The following is an 18,968-nucleotide window of genomic DNA, read 5'->3' as shown; positions in this document are numbered from 1 at the left end:
AGCTGCTGGCTCCCAACTGCTCGCCTGCTTCTGCTTTGCTAAACAACCCAGGGATGCTGCCATTTCTGGGTTGTAGTCTGTGATGTGTGAACCTAGAACTCTGGGTTGTTGAGGGAGAAACAACCCGAAGTTTTAACCTGTGGTTTGTTCTTGGTTTAAAACTCTGGGTTGTTTCTCCCTCAACAACCCAGAGTTCTGGATTGTTTCTCTCTCAACAACTCAAGAGTTCTGGGTTTGGATGTCTCTGTGTGGTTAAGCAAAGCAGAAGTGGGCAAGCGGTTGGGAGCCCACATGTTTGCTCGCTCCTGTGGTTTGTTAACCATGAGTTGTTCATTGTGTGCAAACTGGATCTATTAATTTAAGAATTAATTGCTATAAGTAACATAAATCAAATCAAATCTAGGTGTTTCAGATTTTACTCTCTCAACGTTCTCTAGATAGAGATCTAGAAACTTTTGAAAGAGTAACATCTTAAAACACTAAAACAATTCTGGGTTACTGGTAGTTTTCCAGAATTGTAGAGTTATTCCTGTTGTGGATGCACTTTTCTAACCTCCGTTCATAACAAAACCATACAATAACTAGTTTGGTTGATAAATGTTCATTCAAGGGTTGCACAACCTATAAAAATACCAGAGTGTTATGGTATCTTAAAGACAGATTTATTGTGGCATAAGCTTGTCTGGCCTTGTCTCCCAAAAGCTTACCCTGCAATAAATAAGCCCCACAAGACTGCTGTTTTTTGCTGAAAGAGACCAACATGGTTACCTTTCTGGAAGAAACTATAAGGATACTTGAATATGCATTTGATTATATGGCAGATTGAGTTAAACACTTAAAGCACTTGTGGTTTTAATGTTCCATATATTTTAAATTGTTTTATTGTGTGTTGTTTGGTTTTAATTTTTGTGAACCGCCCAGAGAGCTTTGGCTATTGGGTGGTATAGAAATGAAATAAATAAATAGAGCCAGTGTGGTGTAGTGGCAAGAGTGTTGGACTAGGAGCTGGGAGATCCGGGTTCTAGTCCCCACTCAGCCATGGAAGCTCACTGGGTGACTTTGGGCCAGCCACAGACTCTCAGCCCAACCCACCTCACAGGGTTGTTGTTGTGAGGATAAAATGGAGAGGAGGAGGATAATGTAAGCCGCCTTGGGTTCCTTGCAAGAGGAAAAAAGGTGGGGTATAAATGCAATCAATCAATCAATCAATCAAAGCTTGAAAAGTCTAAAAACACAGGCAGATAGAATTTTGTCATCTTCATGTATGCAGAACACCTTGTCCTTTCAGGAATCCTTCCTCTCTAGGAAAACTTATGAACTTAACAAGCAAGAATCTTAAATTGGACAGCAAAAAAGCTTCCTTTACGGTAAATGGACATTAATGAACTTTGGCTCTATCAGTTCATTGTGAGTGTCTTACGTTACTGAATATTTCTTCAAAGTACGTGCTTACTGTTCTTGTCCTTTTTGTAAACCTCTTGTCATTGCGACCAGAAAAATACCTTTGTTCAGCTATGAAAACAACACTGTTCAGAGTCCTTGCTGCAAAAAGAAATAAACTTTGTTCTGTTTCAAGTTCAAATCCTGCTGAGGGTGGATGCCATGCTAAAAGCAAAGGCTGTTACCTAGGACAGGCGTATTTGTCTAGTATGATGCATCTGCAGTGCTGAAGTGTTTTCAAGTGGAATGCTTTCCCCAAACATAGGCAACTTTACCTTCTTTGTGAACAGCTGCTCCATCTCTTGCAGCTGAGGGCCACGCTCGATCGCTGACACCCGGCCATACTCCTGTTTTTTGTTCAGCCTGTTTTTCCAGTCTTCTTCGCCACTCTTCTTTAGGAGCGCCAGCCTGAAAGTGAGGGAGGGGAAAAGAAAACCCAAACACACTGCACTGAATAAGGGTATACTGAATTCAAAATCAGCTTTCTGTACTCTTTCAAGGGGTTGTTGCACACATTTATACAGCTACAAACGGATTTGAGGCGGGAGCTGTAGTTTAGTGATACAGCACATGCTCTTCATGCAGAAGGTGCCCATTTCAATCCCTGGTATCTCCCTGTGAGGACTGGAAAAGAATCCACGCTGAAACCCTAGAGAGTTGCTGCCCGAAGGTATAGACAATACTGAGTTACATGAAGCAATGGTCTGACTCTGTATAAGGCTGCTTCCTATGTGAGCGTGCTACTCAGTAGAGGAGTCACAGCCAATCCTGGCCCGCCGGCAAATCTACAGTACAACCCACATCTGTTTCAAACATCTGTTTGACACGTGCACACTTTATATTTTAGGTATATATTTAAAAACACACACTTTGGTATACAATGTGTGACAGGGTCCTTAAAGAAAATAATATGTGGAATAAGAGAGGGTGGATTTTGAATTATCTGACACACCAAAACATGAACCCAAAAGCCCACAAATGAGCAATCTTTAACTCTCCTTCAAAAATTATATATATATATATATATATATATATGTGTGTGTGTGTGTGTGTGTATGTATGTGTGTGTGTATACACACACACACACACACACACACACACAGAGTGTTGTGTTCTCCCTCTTAAATACCAATAAGGCACCCTACTTTGGTCTAACAGATAACCAATCAGTTCATGTAGGAGCCACTGCACCTCTAGCTGAAAAGCAGAACTGAAATTTGTGGCAGACAAGGTTGGCAAAACACAGAGAAGCCAAAGCAAGCCCCAAAGCAGGTCCTTGGGTTCAAGAAAGCAGTGGCAAAACAAGAAGGAACTGCATTAAAAGCAGCTCATGTTTCTGTTTACCAGGCAAGGGGGGAGAGAAGCAAGCTGAAAAAAATGATAACCAATCATTGCTCATGGTGCATGGTGCCAAAGAGGAACTGCTACTGTAAGCAGCTGAAGCAACTCCTAGGAGGTCAGAGTAGAGAGGCATCGTGGCTCAGTTACTGTTCCTTGATATTTCCCTATAGAAGACAATGGGGCAGTGTGCGCGTAATGACAGCCCATGGGTGAAATAACCCATGGGCTATCATGTACATGCAGGAGACAGCAGGCACATTGCCTGCAGCATTCCAGCTACTTCATAGGTTGTTGAGTGTGATGTGAGAACCTGGTTGTTTAGGGGTTAAAACCCCCAATGCTTAAGCCATCAACAAAACGTGAGTTAACTGCTGGATTGTTTAGCCCCTAACCAACCCATCAGTCTGGGTTTGTATGTCATGCTCAACAACCTACGAACGAGCTGATTGTAGGGTGTTGACTAAAAGCAGAAGCCACTCTCCCGCTCATGCACGACAATCTATGGGTTGTTTAAACCATGGGATGTTGTTACGTGTGACCCAGGTCAATAGCTCACAGAGATAGAGTTTTGATTCCCTCTCTTTCAGAATCGCCAACTCTTTCACACCTGGGCCACTAGCGCACTGGGTAGTAAGCAGACTACCCAGTTCAAGGAATCTGCTTAAGTCATTCCTAAGTTAAGGGGCAAGGCCCCTTGCTCACACTGAACCTTTGCCTGAACCCTCTCACTCCTATTTTTATATTTGTGCATGTGTATCTGGGACACCTTTAACTCTGTCCTCCCTCCCTCTCTATTGTTGTCTCCCCCTGTCAAAATCTGGATAATAAACATGGATGCGTATTATTTTTATAATACTCTGGAAAGCATGTGCATTAAACAGATGATGATGATGATAGCAGTAACAGCAACTGTGCACTGTAGCCCCTTGTGGGATGCCTGGAGCGCTGCCCTTTTTGACCCTAAGGAGCTGCTGTGGAGTAGGGAGGGTGGGCTGAGGAGATTCTGAGAAGAGTAGAAGACTGGAGTGAGGACAGACAGACTAGAGAGAGGGAGGGAGGGAGAAGAAACCAGAGAGGAGACTCTGCAGGAGAGAGCAGCTGCTGCCATTTGCCCTCCCACAGCAGAGCCTGAAGCCTACACCAGAGACAGAGGAAGGTCTGAGAGATTTTGAACACTCACCTGTGCCTAGCTCAGTTCTTGGACTCCATCCCCTCTTATTGTGTTGCTTAGTGACTGACTTTAAAACTGTATACCCGTCTGAATTGTTCCTCTTGCTTCCTCCCCTCTTTGTTCTCTCCATTAAAGAAATCCCTGTGCCTACCCCAATACCCTGCATTCTATTAAGTTGCCCACTGGTTGTTTCTCCTATCTCTTTCAGGAAATGTAGGGGCTGGAGGCACCAAAAACGATCTTGGGGCCCTGGCATTCTTCCCCCTCATCTATCCCACAAATGATTGAACCCAGGTTCCATAGTCGACTTCCACCACAAGGAGATGGAGTCTCTGGTAGGGAAAGTGGAGTTACAATACTTTTAGAAAGCAGAGAATTAGATGGACAAACATGCCAATGCTAACACAGCTCAAGTTTCTACTTCATAGCAGTGGAGTGTGGGGGCTGTTGAGAAGGAATTGAGAAGGGGAGCAATGGTGAAGGCCAAGATTATTTGTGCACTAGGGCAAAATAGTGCTCCCCGAACTAGTCTGACCATGAGACAAATTGAAGCAACCACCTCAGATGAAACTTTTAGAACAGCAGATGGTTGGGGTCCTGTGTGCCCCAATCTCTAGCTCTTTAGCCAGCCAGATGCCCCCATCTCTTGCCTGCCTACTGACTCCTCTATTCACAGCTGAGCTTTCAGCAAAAGGCACTCTGCTGCTAGTGATCATACTCTTTCCTGCCTCATCTGTCCCTGCCCCACACAGGTATTCATACACAAAAGGGTGTGTCCTTGTTCTTGTCTGTGAAATGGTGGAGGGCATGGCTCTCCAGTCCCTTACATGACTTCTCACCCTCCCTTCCACCCTCAGGGTTTTCTTGCCATTGCTTATCCATCTCCATCTTTTCAGCCACATTTTTTCCTTTCTCTAAAATTGACCAGTCTCACCAATCTTTATCACTGGCCTTTGCACCCATTCTGTCAGAGCTCCTGTAAAAAAAAAAAAATCCCCACATTTTAGTAATTTTCAGCAAAATAAGGCATGGTTCTGGTAACAATATTTAGTTCTTAATAGCAAGCCTCACAGTTAATTGTGCTCGATTTCTTTGGGATTAACTTCCAAAGCTGCAATTGTATGCACGGTTGCTTGAGTAAATGGCTGGGACATGCTGGGAGTTGCAGGCCTTGTTTCTGTCTAAACAAACATAGGATTGCATCTTAAGCAAAAATACACAGGACCGGACAGTTACTTTCGCCGAAGTGGCATGACTGAAAATGTGCTCACAGGCAATCCTATGTACAACTACTTGCTTGGACAAATTGTATATCTTTGAGCCTCAGTTTTTCTTAGCTCTAAAATGGGATGGTGTGATACAAAATATGGATACTGTTTGCTGTCCCTTAAAAATTACGAATAATAAAAGAATTTTCTGGCATGGATTCAATGGCTGGTTTATCTCTCAGCCTCAGTGTTCCTCACCTGCAAAATAGGAGTATTAACTGGCTAACGTTGCACAGATATTCATCCAGCTGTGCTGGCCACTTGAGGCTGTTTGATGTTAGAATCCCTTGTATGTACAGGTCATCCCAGTGTGCGGCTTATGAAATGCACTAGGTAACTTACTCTACTCCCTACGCTACCATTTGGGTCCTGCTTTGGCTGGTAGATATGGGGATTCTAGTTAAGAACAAATGCATGCTGCTACTGCATTTGGACAAATAGGTGTGTTGACATTAGGGAACGAGGAGGAACTTGGCTTAGGAACATAGGAAGCTGCCTTATACTGAGACAGACCATTGGTCCACCTAGCCCAGCATTGTCGACACTGACTGGCAGCGGCTCTCCAGAGTTTCAGGCAGGAGATTTTCCAGCCCTACCTGGAGACGCTGGGATTAAACTTGGGACCTTCTGCATGCCAAGCAGGGGCTCTACCAGTGACTGAGAGCTTGCTACCTGCACACCTTTGCAGCAGCCTGCAACAGGCCTGACTCTCCAGGTAGTGAGCAGGTCCCTTTAACTTCCCAGCACTAGTTATTACGGTTCCCAGGACTCTGGCCCTACTTCAACTTGGGGGGGGTGTCTCTCCCATATAATGTCTAGGACAGGGGTGGGGATCCTCAGGCCTGTGGGTCAAATCCAACTCTCTGGGGTTCCCAGAGGGTCCCATCCCCTTCCCCTGGCCTTGCCCCCTTTCCCTCAACCACCAATTGTTTGGTGGTTTCCCAGCGTTTGTACAGTTTTTCTCCATTCTAAAAGGTGGGAATGCTTCCCCTAAGGCAAGAAGAGCTTTAAGTTACAATACGCTGGTATTTTTTGTATCTTGGGCCACGCCTCTCTAGGGCCAGACTTATGGGTAGACGTAAGCCAGCAGCATGCCCACTCAGTGCCAGTGGCAATAGTGTGCGTGTGTGTGTGTGTGTGTGTGTGTGTGTGATTCTGGAAAGTGTATATTCTGATGGGTAGGCAGGGCAGCATTTTGTAGGAACAGAGGAAAGGTAGTGAAATGTCTTGTGCTGGCCTTGAATGCATCACTAAGCAAAGGAACTATTTTGGTGGCACTTTCAAAGAAAGCCTACAGAGGAAATGCAGAGCTCACCTAACTTTAGCATTAGAAGACACTGCTCCGGTTCATGCGCTCACTCTCGCGCACTCACTCTCCCCTCTGCCCCTTCTCAAAACAAACCTTTTTTGTGAGGCTTCAACTCCTTAGTCCTTTAGCCAACTGAAACTAAGTCTATCTACATGCAACTGGATTTGGGTATATTCTTCCACAGTTATCCTAACCACCCCTTCTTCCTTCCTTCTCATCGTTTATTTGTATCCCACTTTTCCCTTCAAAAGGGAAGTCCCAAGCGGCTAACATCATAACACAAAAACCAGATACAATAATATCAAAAGACAACCAAACAACATGAAATATTAACAATAAAAATACAACAGACTTTTAAACTTTTAAAGTTTCAATTCAATACTTAAGAAAACACCAATTCGGTCAATACTGAATGACTATAAAAATCATACAAATAAATCAAGAAACAAGAGAATAATAAAATAATAAAATACAACCCATATTTGAGCCAAAAATATACATGCTTATATGTCCACTTCAACAGCCAATATATTAAAACCATTCAGACATGCTAAACTATTCTCTTTCCCCAACGAACTTTATATTATATATACCTTGGGGTAGAGACCTGTCCTTTTGCTTATATCACTCTGTAAAGCACCATGCATATTGATGCTGAAATAAAAACAACCACCACTTCTCCACTGTAATAGTGTTGCCTGATCCTTAACCTTCTTTTTCCCTAAGGAAATGTCCAAGTTATGTGGAGCTGAGCAATGCTTCATCTTCATCTGCAAAGCAGTAAGACAGGGCAAGCGACTGCAAGGGGAAATCCCACTCCTGCAGCCTATGCCCAGGACAGCTCTGCTTTGTTCTCTTCAGTGCATAAAATGTGCTTATTCAACAGCCTCTGGTGACAGCCAGAGGTTTTGTGGCAGATGCACACTTGGGGTTAAAGTTCCCCATCATCCTTGCCTGGGCATTTGTTTTTTCCAGTTCCTCCTTCAGACAAGTGGGCAGCATGCCACTACTCAGAGGACCTTTTCTACTGAGTATATGCAACGCTGGCATCTCCTTGGTATTTTGGAAATGGCACTGTAGTATTTATCATCAAATGCATGAAAGTGGTAAAAATTGCACCTACAATAGGGACTATGTATTTAACATGCTTAAAGAGCACCCAAATTTTACACCAGGAGAAATTGAATTGTAGCTTATAATTTATGTATATTCACATACATTTGGTCAATTTGCATGACTGATTCTGCCTCTGTTAGTCAACGGCAGGGGGCAAAGCATACAAAAAATCTTGATCAACCAGATGTTGTCCACATACTTTCATGACCATTTCCAAAGTTATTAAGGGCACTTTCTGTGATTAACAATAAAGAGTGGCGAATCAAAATACTGAATTCTGCACTCAGTACAATATTTTATTCATAGAATATCCACAGCCATGCTTATAACAAGCTATAGTTTTATTAGCTCTTCTGAAAGTCTAACCTCTTGATCAGGTGTCTAACAGAAGAATATGACCTAGAAAGAAAATTTCAGATTCTGTATTCTAAAATTAAATTTTGATTTCCCAAATTCACAAGGATGCTTTCCCCTGAACTAATACCACTTTATAGCTTTGCTCTCCAACTAAGCTTTCTTCTTTTTAACAGTCAACATGTTTAGCATTTTTTAAAGTACAGATTAAGGAACTGATGTTCTTGGACAACACACCAAATCCTTCTACTATAAAAAAAAGAAACACACACACACACCAACAACAAGAGATTATTTACCTTTCTTTAATTGACATAGTTTTGCTGGATGCATCAAGGGTGTCCTCCGTTATTTCAGCTTTGCTGTCCCTGGAGTCTTGTTTTCCTAACAGCTCAGAGGTTTCCTGCTGCCTACAGGATACCACAGCCGCAGACTGAGAAAAAGTCTTTGTTGCTGCTGTTCCCACAAGTTCTGAAATTGGCTCATCATTCTCTGATGGGGAGAAATTCAGAATTAGTGCTTAACTGCAACAACAACAATAATCCTGCATAGCACATCACTGAAAGTGACAGGTAGCTTCTCGTTTCTTATAACTAATTACACTACTCAAGGTTAAAAATTAGATGCTTATCACCAAATAACTGATTCTTCCATGCTTCACAAAACTGTAGCATCATAAATGAAGTAATCCTTTGTGGCTGTATAACTTATTCAGAGGAACTTATTCACAGGAATTCTCATAACACTCCAAGACAATGATATGAGATGGTGGGTTTATCACATCTTTCCTTTGAAATTTGATGCTGCGTACGCTCACAAAAGACTTGGGGAAAAGGTACTTCTGATCCTTCACATAAAGAGTTTTCACTGAGCCTGGATGAAGTGTGGATGGAAGTGTGCCTGGATGGAAGTGTGCCAGCATACTTGTTCCAGAATGGTACAGTATAGGAGGCTATATGCTTTTTGCAATGATTGCTGGCACTAGGAAAAAGTAGGGCAGAGAGAGGGGGGTGGGGTTGCAATGGAGCAGGCTTCTTCATTCAAAAGTTTCCCCAGAGACTCTTTTCTGGATACTATGCTGTCGCCTGCCCAGGCAAAAGGACTTGAGTGAGCACTCGCAGGCACTGCATCTTAAAGGCATGTCACACCACAGCTTTGTGTTGTACAACCCCCACAAAAGCAGAACTACTAGTGTTATGGGGAAAGTGGGACACCTCTAGTGCTCCCCTCCAAACAGCCCTGTGCTAGATAGCACCTGTGGAAAATGCTTAGCCCCTGCTATTTCTATCTAGGATGCTCTCAGTTGCATGGACCAGCACTGCGCTGTATGGATTAGAAGACATGGATGTTGGGCATTGGAGGGCATGAACCAAGAGATCTCCAAGTTAGGTGCTACTGACCAGAAGAGGGAAATCAGAGACAGTTCAAGCCAGAATATAAAGACAACAGCCTAGAAACTTCCTGGTTCCTGGAATCAGGTGGCCTTAAAGAGCCAATTCCATGCGACCGACCGCTATATAGCTGTAAGGTTTGCTGCATTCCCTCAGTCTGGGCAACTCTTAATGGAAGGACATCACCAGGTACTTCTTCTGTGCTTTTACACTGTTTCTTTTCCTGCTGCAGTTTCCAGACTGTTTATCTGCTACCTTCCAGTTGTTCCTTCTGCTCTCCTCATGATAGGGGTTGGATCTTGCCAGCACTCAGACCTATACTAACTGGCTTGCATGTCTTAAATAAATGCATAGTTATTCTAGGGAAGGCCTGGAAAGCTGTTTTCTCCACAAGGAGGTTGCAAAGTTACCTACTAGGTTGCCTCAGGTGAACATGAATTAATAGAGACCATCTTTCCTGCACAATCTAAAAAGTGAACTGTGAAAAGCATATTAGAGTACAGTGGATTTCATTGTACCTATTTCCTTCATAAGTTTAAAAGATCTTATGAGTGAAAGCTGGCCTTAGATTTATGCCTCCAACTTTGTTCAAGATGGACTACAGCCTAGCTTGGTAAAAGAATTTGCTCTGTAAGTCTCATTTTGTTGCCAGAAAATGAATCAATGGTGGCCATGTAGACCTTGCGTAGGCAGGCAAAGAATGTAGGGCATCAAAAATTTAGGACAGAATGCAAACCAGCTTAGGAACCAATTGGAATATACTGAAATACACTGGGAACAAGGAGGAGTTCCAAGGGTTCCAAAATAAGAGATAAGTACGTTGCATGTTTATACATAGTTATACTTTCTCCATGGTGGTCCCCCATATTTTCTTTATAGGTTTTTTTTTGGGGGGGGGTTAGTATACATATGTGACTTGCTATATATCCATAGCAATGACTACATATGAAATGAATATATATGAAAATACAACTTCCTAGCAATTATGCATAGGTGTCAACGAAAGCAGCCAGATATCCAAGTAAGTATCCATTTGAAGGTGGCATCTATATGCCACCCATTCAAATTTTGAAAGCATTGCAAGTTCCCCAATCCATTGCATTATAGGAGGTGAGTTTTTATACTTCAAATATTGTAATATCAGTGTTTTAGCTGTCAAAAGGGCACAGAGAATCCAATGACACTGACCATTCATTAATTTCCATGAAGCAGGTAAATAATTTTAAAAAGCATGTACATCACTGACTATTAAAGACTGTTCCAGTACAAAATATATCCATATAATAACCTCCTTCCCCAAAGAAGCACTTACTGGACATTGCTGAAACATACGCTTAAAAGAAGCATTAGCTGCATTGCACTGCCAGCAATTAGCCGAATTTGTGGTCTCCCCATTTTGTGGAGCAACCTTCCCTTAGATATCTGATGGGCACCTGTGGTACAGGTGTTCCACCAGTTAGTAAAATTGTATCTATTCATGACAGTATTCCCGGACACTGGTTTTTAGTACTGGCCTATTGAATTTTGGATATTTACTGCATGTTTTATTGTGGTTTTATTGCAGCTGTTTTATTTTGTAAACAGTCATGTTATTTTTTATGACAAAAGGTGGTCTATACATAATTTTAACCTACACCTACTATGTGCACTGAGGCATAAATATCATATCAGTCAATCAAAGTTTATTATACGATCACATACCCATTCAATTTATCATATTCTGCCATAGGTATCAATTAAATGTTGGATCTTGTTTGATTTCTCTTATAGTAAGAAATTTGTGTTTAAACCTTGAATTTGCCCCTTAGGGTGAGAGACATTCAACATCCCTGCCTTACATGGTACTGAAGCACTAGTTTGGATAGGGTAAAGAAGTTTTGTCAAGCAGCTTTTTGAAGAAGAAAATTTCAAAGCTTTTGAGCAAATCTTACATTAGGGAAATTTCAGGTTGGTTCCTGAATAAAGGTACAAGTTTTTCCTTAAATCCCCCAACCCTTCCCCTCACAAAGCTAACTGTGATGGAATTCATTTTGCGAAACCTTGAGAGAAGATGCCCCCCCCCCTTTAAATTTAAATATGGCTTACTCTGGAAAAGTTATTGTGGATTGACCTGAAAATGAGATTACCACTATACTTTTAATTAAAGGCAGGGGGAAACCTACCCAAACTAATTTGATGAACAGTGGAACAGAAAGAACTAACCAGTCAATTAATCAATCAACGGACTTACAGGCAAACCCCAGATAGATAGAGATACACACACACACGTACTTACACATACACAGAACAATAGATGAGGCATTCTGCTTCCCTCTCCTTTCACACAGGAGGGAATGCCTCTTAAGGTGGAGCTTGATAGGACACAATCTATAAACCATTTTTTCCTCCTTCATAACTGTTTTATTCATTTATACATTAATGCAGATTTAATCATTTAATTAATTGACTGAAGGTCATAAAATAAAGAGACTAAAGGCACAATCCCATGCTGGGTGGGGAATGCTGGGAGTTGTGGGACTTTTTCCGTCTAAACATGCATAGGATTTGTGCCTTTAGCCTCTTTAAATTGGATGAACAGACGGAACTGAGACATTTACCTCTCTGTAGGGTCAATCTTGTTGCGATTCCCTCGAACTCCATCATATCCTCAAAGGACTGGCCTTTGACTTCTCGTTTATCCTGCAGGATGTCAGTGACAAATTCCTTTTGTTCAGCAGGCTCACAAAGAGGCTGTGGGCTAAACAATTCCATGCTGCTTTTCCTAGGGAATGCGTATTTTATCTCTTTGTTGTAGTCCTCTGTTTTGTCAGAAACAGGATGTGGGGGCTCTTCCTCAAAGGAACTGTGCTTTTTTATGCCATTCTCTTCACGTTTTACGAATCCCTTGGGCTCTGCCTCTTCATTCTCCCTCAAATGTTGGTTGCTCTCTCGCATTTCCACTGAAGGTTGCCACCGTTCCGTTTTCAGGATGTTTTTTAATGAACTCTCTACATTTTCCAATAAAGAGCGGTATCTGAAGTCAGATTTACCGATCTCGCTGACTGTCTCATTTTCTGCTGCCTTCACATGCAGATCCTTACTATATACTGGCGACAAGGTAGATACCATGGTTGATACTGATGTTACAATAGTGGGAGACAAAGGAGCAATCTTCCCACTCTCACTCTGTACCTATGGAGCAACACAGGGACTTAAAACTGGTGATTCACAAGCACAGCCTTAATAACCATCAATTTAATTAGCAAATCCCTTCAAATATTGATATAGATATTGATATAGTAGTGAAATACACAAATAAGGTTCAACTTTTATAGGACAAGTAAAAAGAAATAGAAGTGAGCAGCTGTGCTTCCTGCCTCTTCTCCCTCATAATTCCATATTTTCTCAAGTTGTTTGTGGAAACCATTGCTGATCAAAGATTTATCCTTTCACCAGAGATAAGTACATTTTCGTAATCAACTCTTCCTCCCTAACATAAGACAAAATATTGGCTAATGTGATGACAGCCAGTGTGGTGTTAGTGGTTAGAGTGGGGGACGGACGGACCGGAGTTGGTGGACTACAACCCCCAACATCACTGACCACTGGCCATGCTGATTGGGGCTAAAGGGAGCTGGAGTCCAACACCATCTGGAGGGCTACAGGTCCCTCACCCCTGGGTTAGAGGGTTGTACTAGGATCAAGGAGACCCAGATTCAAATCCCTATTCAGCCATGAAGCTTACTGGGTGACCTTGACAAAGACACACTCTCTTGGTGCAACCAACCTACAGGGTTGTTGTGAGATAAAATGCAGAGGGTGAGAGCCATGTAGGCAACTTGGAGGAAGGTGGGATAAAAATGTAATACATAATAAAATGTTTTGGCTAATATAATTTGCAAAAATTATCTGTAGTGCATTCCTAGTACTTATATACTGTGCTCAGGGCAACTTTCCTTTCCAGTCCAATTATACAATTGACCTACTGGTGTGATTTACTGTTTTGTTTTAAGCCGGCCTTCCCCAACATGGTGTGCTACAGATGTTTTGGACTATAACTCCCATCAGCTCCAGCCAGCATAGCCAATAGTCAGGGGTTATGGGAGTTGTACTTCAAAACATCTGGAGCACACCATGTTGGAGGAAAGCTATTTTAAACTTGAGATACTATTCACGAAGCTTAAATTTCCACCCCCATGCTGAGAGAGTGAATTGGTTAAAATAGAATATGTTACAGTTGCCGTCAGAGATGTAAAGAATTCATCCAATCGCAACTGTGCCATCATGACACAACAGAACAACACCCAATACAGAAATGTTGTGATATCAAATGAAAACACACTCATACCATCTTTAACACTGCAGACCAGTGAAATAATACTGGACACTTGTGGGTGAAAGTATCTTGATATGCAACCCTTGAATATAAAATGAGCATCTCAAACAATGAGCATCAAAGCTTTCCTCTCTTTCTAATGCTCCAAGCTGCAGCTGGGCGTCTTTGCTTAAATCTGTAATATGGAAAGAACCCTTTGTACACTGGTGTCTAAACCAATACAGGTGGTTCAATATCCAGTAACAAGTTCATAATTAAAGAGCAGGTATGTAGCCTGAGGAATTCAAGGCTCAGTGTTGCTCCTGGACAGAGGTGTGGCAGCTGTGGCCAGGACTGCTTTTGACTAGCTTAGGCTGCAGCACCAGCAATGTCCTTTGCTGGAGAATGCAGCTCTTGCTGCAATGTCACACACCTTGATGCCCCCTCAGATGAGACTGTAATGTGCTCTGCATGAGATGACCTTTGAGAAGTCTTCCATCATCCCAGAATGCAGGACATGGAATAATGGGCTCCAGTTACAGGAAGCCAGATTCCGGCTGAACATCAGGAAAAACTTCCTATTAGCACAATAGGACAATGGAACCAATTACCCAGGGAGGTGGTGGGCTCTCCCACACTGGAGGCATTCAAGACAAGGCTGGACAGCCATCTGTTGGGGATGCTCTGACTTGGATTCCTGCACTGAGCAGGGGGTTGGACTCGATGGTCTCGTAGGCCCCTTCCACCCTACTATTCTGTGATTCTAAGTGTTGAGGAACTTCAGTCAGGGTTGCGTGAATAAAGCAGTTGCTTGCATAAAGCAGCAAGGCTACTGACAGGAGAATATATTAATTCAGGTGACCATCATATCTACTATTGTGGGCAAGAATCCCTTAGAAGAAATGGAGTCGCACTCATAGTCAACAAAAGGGTGGGAAAAGCAGTACTGGAGTACAATCTCAAAAATGATAGAATGATCTCAGTACGAATCCAAGGCAAACCATTCAACATCACAGTAATTCAAGTCTATGCCCCAACCACTGATGCCGAAGAAGCTGAGGTTGATCGGTTCTATGAAGATCTACAACACCTTCTAGAACTAACACCAAAAAAAGATGTCCTCTTCATCATAGGGAATTGGAATGCTAAAGTAGGAAGTCAACAAATCACCGGGATAACAGGCAGGCATGGCCTTGGTGTACAAAATGAAGCAGGACAAAAGCTAATAGAGTTTTGCCAAGAGAACACACTGATCATAGCAAATACTCTTTTCCAACAGCACAAGAGGCGACTCTACACATGGACATCACCAGATGGTCAATATCGAAATCAGATTGATTATGTCCTTTGCAGCCAAAGATGGAGAAGCTCCATACAGTCAGTAAAAACAAGACCTGGAGCTGACTGTGGCTCAGATCATGAGCTGCTTCTTGCAAAATTTCGGCTTAAATTGAAGAACGTAGGGAAAACCACTAAACCATTCAGGTATGACCTCAATCATATCCCTGATGAATATACAGTGGAGGTGAGGAATAGATTTCAGGGATTAGACCTGATAGACAGAGTGCCTGAGGGACTATGGACAGAGGTCCATAACATTGTTCAGGAGACAGCAACTCAATCCAACCCAAAGAAAAAGAAATGCAAGAAAGCCAAGTGGCTATCTGATGAGGCTTTACAAGGAGCTGAGGAAAGAATGGAAGCGAAAAGCAAGGGAGAAAGGGGAAGATATATCCAACTGAATGCAGAGTTCTAGAGAATAGCAAGGAGAGACAAGAAGGCCTTCTTAAATGAACAATGCAAAGAAATTGAGGAAAACAATAGAATGGGAAAGACTAGAGATCTCTTCAAGAAAATTGGAGATCTCAAGGGAACGTTTTGTGCAAAGACGGGCATGATAAAGGACAAAGAAGGCAGGGACCTCACAGAAGCAGATGAGATTAAGAAGAGGTGGAAAGGATACACAGAAGAACTATACAGGAAATATCTTAATGTCCCTGATAGCCATGATAGTGTGGTCACTGAACTTGAGCCGGACATCCTTGAGACTGAAGTCAAGTGGGCCTTAGGAAGCATTAGTAACAACAAAGCTAGCAGAGATGACAGTATTCCAGCTGAGCTATTTAAAATCCTAAAAGATGATGCTGTTAAAGTGCTGCATTCAATATGCCAACACATTTGGAACACTCAACAATGGCCGCAAGACTGGAAAAGGTCAGTTTACATTCCAATTCCAAAGAAGGGCAACGCCAAAGAGTGTTCAAACTACCGCACAATTGCGCTCATTTCACATGCCAGCAAGGTGATGCTCAAAATCCTATAACCTAGGCTTCAGCAGTATGCGAACCGAGAACTACCGGAAGTACAAGCTGGGTTTCGAAGAGGCAGAGGAACTAGAGATCAAATCGCCAACATTCGCTGCATCATGGAGAAAGCAAGAGAATTCCAGAAAAACGTCTATTTCTGCTTCATTGACTATGCTAAAGCCTTTGATTGTGTGGATCACAACAAACTGTGGCAAATTCTGAAAGTGATGGGAGTACCAGACCACCTTACCTGTCTCCTGAGAAACCTGTACGAGGGTCAAGAAGCAACAGTAAGAACCAGACATGGAACAACCGAGTGGTTCAAAATTGGGAAAGGAGTACGACAAGACTGCATATTGTCACCCTGCTTATTTAACTTATATGCAGAGTACATCATGAGAAATGCCGGGTTGGATGAATCAGAGGTCGGAATTAAGATTGCTGGGAGAATTATCAACAACCTCCGATATGCAGATGATACCACCCTAATGGCAGAAAGTGAAGAGGATCTCAAGAGCCTCTTGTTGAGGGTGAAAGAGGAGAGTGCAAAAGCTGGTTTGAAACTCAACATTAAAAAAACGAAGATCATGGCATCTGGCCCCATCGCTTCCTGGCATATAGAAGGGGAAGAAATGGAGGCAGTGACAGATTTTACTTTCTTGGGCTCCAAGATCACCGCAGACGGTGACTGTAGCCATGAAATTAAAAGACGCTTGCTCCTTGGGAGGAAAGCTATGGCACACCTAGGCAGCATAGTAAGAAGCAGAGACATCACCTTGCCGACAAAGGTCTGTCTAATCAAAGCTATGGTTTTCCCAGTAGTAATGTATGGCTGTGAGAGCTGGACTATAAGGAAGGCTGAGCGCCGAAGAATTGATGCTTTCGAACTGCAGTGCTGGAGAAGACTCTTACGAGTCCCCTGGACTGCAAGGAGGTCAAATCAGTCCATCCTAAAGGAAATCAACCCTGAGTGCTCATTGGAAGGACAGATACTGAAGCTGAAGCTCCAGTATTTTGGCCACCTAACGCAAAGAGAAAACTCTCTGGAAAAGACCCTGATGCTGGGAAAGACTGAAGGCAAAAGGAGAAGGGGACGGCAGAGGATGAGATGGCTAGATAGCATCACCGATGCAATGAATACGGACTTGAGCACGCTCCGGGAGAGAGCGCAGGACAGGAAGGCCTGGTATGCTATGGTCCATGGGGTCACGAAGAGTCGGACACGACTGAACGACTGAACAACAACAAATGTAACACCAATATTGTGCCATCTTCACTGGCTCACAATACATTTCAAGGCTTGATTGAAGTGCTGATTTTATCCTTTTAATCCCTAAATTGTTTGGGAGCCATTTAGAGATAGAAAAAAGACTGCCATGTGAACCTACCCACATGCTGCAATTGTTGGGGAGGTCCTGCACTATATCCTGCCCCCATAACAGGGGAGGAGAGTTGAGCACATGGGACAGGGCCTTCCCAGTGCTGGCACCAGAGCTCTGGAACACCATCCTGTGGGAAGCTCTGTCCTTCCTTTCCATAGGGAAGTAAAAAGCTGCTTTTCCAATGAACCTTTGCTTAAGATACTGCTTTTAGTCTGGTCTCTCCCTAAGGCAGCCTTCTCCAACCTGATACCATTCAGGTGTTTTGGACTCCAAACCCCTCCTGCCCCAGCCAGCATGGGCAATGGTCAGGAATGATGGGAGTTGTAGTCCAAAACATGTGGAGGGCACCAAGTTGCAGAAGGCAGCCCTAAAGGATTTTGCTATTGTTGGATGTTCTTTGATGGTGCTTCAATTGTTTTAATATGGTTTTTATCATTATCTGTCCTGGACATACAATTCCTGGTGCACAAAAGCCAGAACTGTTTAAGTAGAAAGTATTTATGTAGAAAGACTAAATAATTTTCTGGAGTTTTTATTTTGTAGTATTAAGAGTTGCACAGCTTAAAAAAACATCTTATTAACGTGATGCAAACTTCAAATTAGAAAAAAATCAGCAAGTGAAACAAATATTAACTTTTATCTTTAAGAAATGTAACCCTGAAAATCTGGAGCTCACCTCAGAGTAGCCTTTCACCTGTATGAGCATTTGGAATGTCTCCTTTCTGAAGGTTTGCTCACGACAAATAGTGTTAAACCTATTGCTAGCTGATATCTCTTTCCCCTAGTTTCAGTGCTATCGTAAGAGAGCCAGAAAAACGTTGTGGTTAGAGTGTTGGACTGGGACTTAGGGGTAGGGATGGCGGAGAATTTCTCCCCGAATCTTCGGGGGGCCGAGCGCCAACGCATTCGGCCCTCCGAAATCGGTGGTGAAATTCTCTGCCCCGCCGCCCCCCCCGGGACGGGACTTACCTTTGGCGAATGTCCCTCCCGGCGGCGGGTCCCGGCGGCGGTTCGGCGGTGGTTCGTCGCGGGTGGGGGCGGCGGCCAGTCTCCCAACCAGCCGCCGCCGCCGCCATTGCAAACAAAAAAAAACTAAAGTAAAAAAAACAACACACACACCCGTGATAGGCTACGTAACGATTTACGTAGCCTATCATGGCTAGATTTCCAAAGACAGCCGTGATAGGCTACGTAAATCGTCACGTAGCCTATCACAGGTGACTTTGAAGAAAAAAAAGCTATTTGCGTTGCCCTTATTTTCGCCGTAGTCTACATAAATCTTTACATAGACTAGATGTGCCAAAATAAGGAACGCAAATGGCGGCGCCCATGGGCCGCTGCCATTTGCGTACGCGCTTTTTTTTTTTTTTCAAAGTCACCCGTGATAGGCTACGTGACGATTTACGTAGCCTATCATGGCTGACTTTGGAAATCTAGCCATGATAGGCTACGTAAATCGTTACGTAGCCTATCACGGGGTCTTTTTTTTTTACTTTTTGTTTCGCGGCCGGGGAGACGGGGCGCTTCTCCCCGGCCTGAATTTCGGCCGGGCAAGGCGGGAAGCCTCCCCCCTGGCCTGAATTTCGGCCAGGCGAG

At 43.1% G+C, this 18,968-nt stretch overlaps 1 protein-coding gene across 2 annotated transcripts in view; it reads right to left on the bottom strand.

The window, feature by feature from the left end:
• Positions 1-18,968, bottom strand: part of SVIL (supervillin) — a 209,655-nt gene that overhangs the window by 47,497 nt on the left and 143,190 nt on the right. For both annotated transcript variants that reach the window (XM_084859163.1, XM_084859164.1), the window contains 4 exons: positions 11,988-12,561; positions 8,299-8,491; positions 4,887-4,928; positions 1,716-1,848 (listed from right to left, as the gene is read on the bottom strand). In XM_084859163.1, the coding sequence (XP_084715289.1) occupies positions 1,716-1,848; positions 4,887-4,928; positions 8,299-8,491; positions 11,988-12,561 (942 nt within the window). The remainder of the gene's footprint in view (positions 1-1,715; positions 1,849-4,886; positions 4,929-8,298; positions 8,492-11,987; positions 12,562-18,968) is intronic.

The sequence above is a fragment of the Heloderma suspectum genome, chromosome 5 (assembly GCF_057233095.1).
Source record: "Heloderma suspectum isolate Gila_16-S chromosome 5, 16-S_ref, whole genome shotgun sequence".
Taxonomy (NCBI): domain Eukaryota; kingdom Metazoa; phylum Chordata; class Lepidosauria; order Squamata; family Helodermatidae; genus Heloderma; species Heloderma suspectum.
This window is presented reverse-complemented; position numbering and strand designations above follow the sequence as displayed.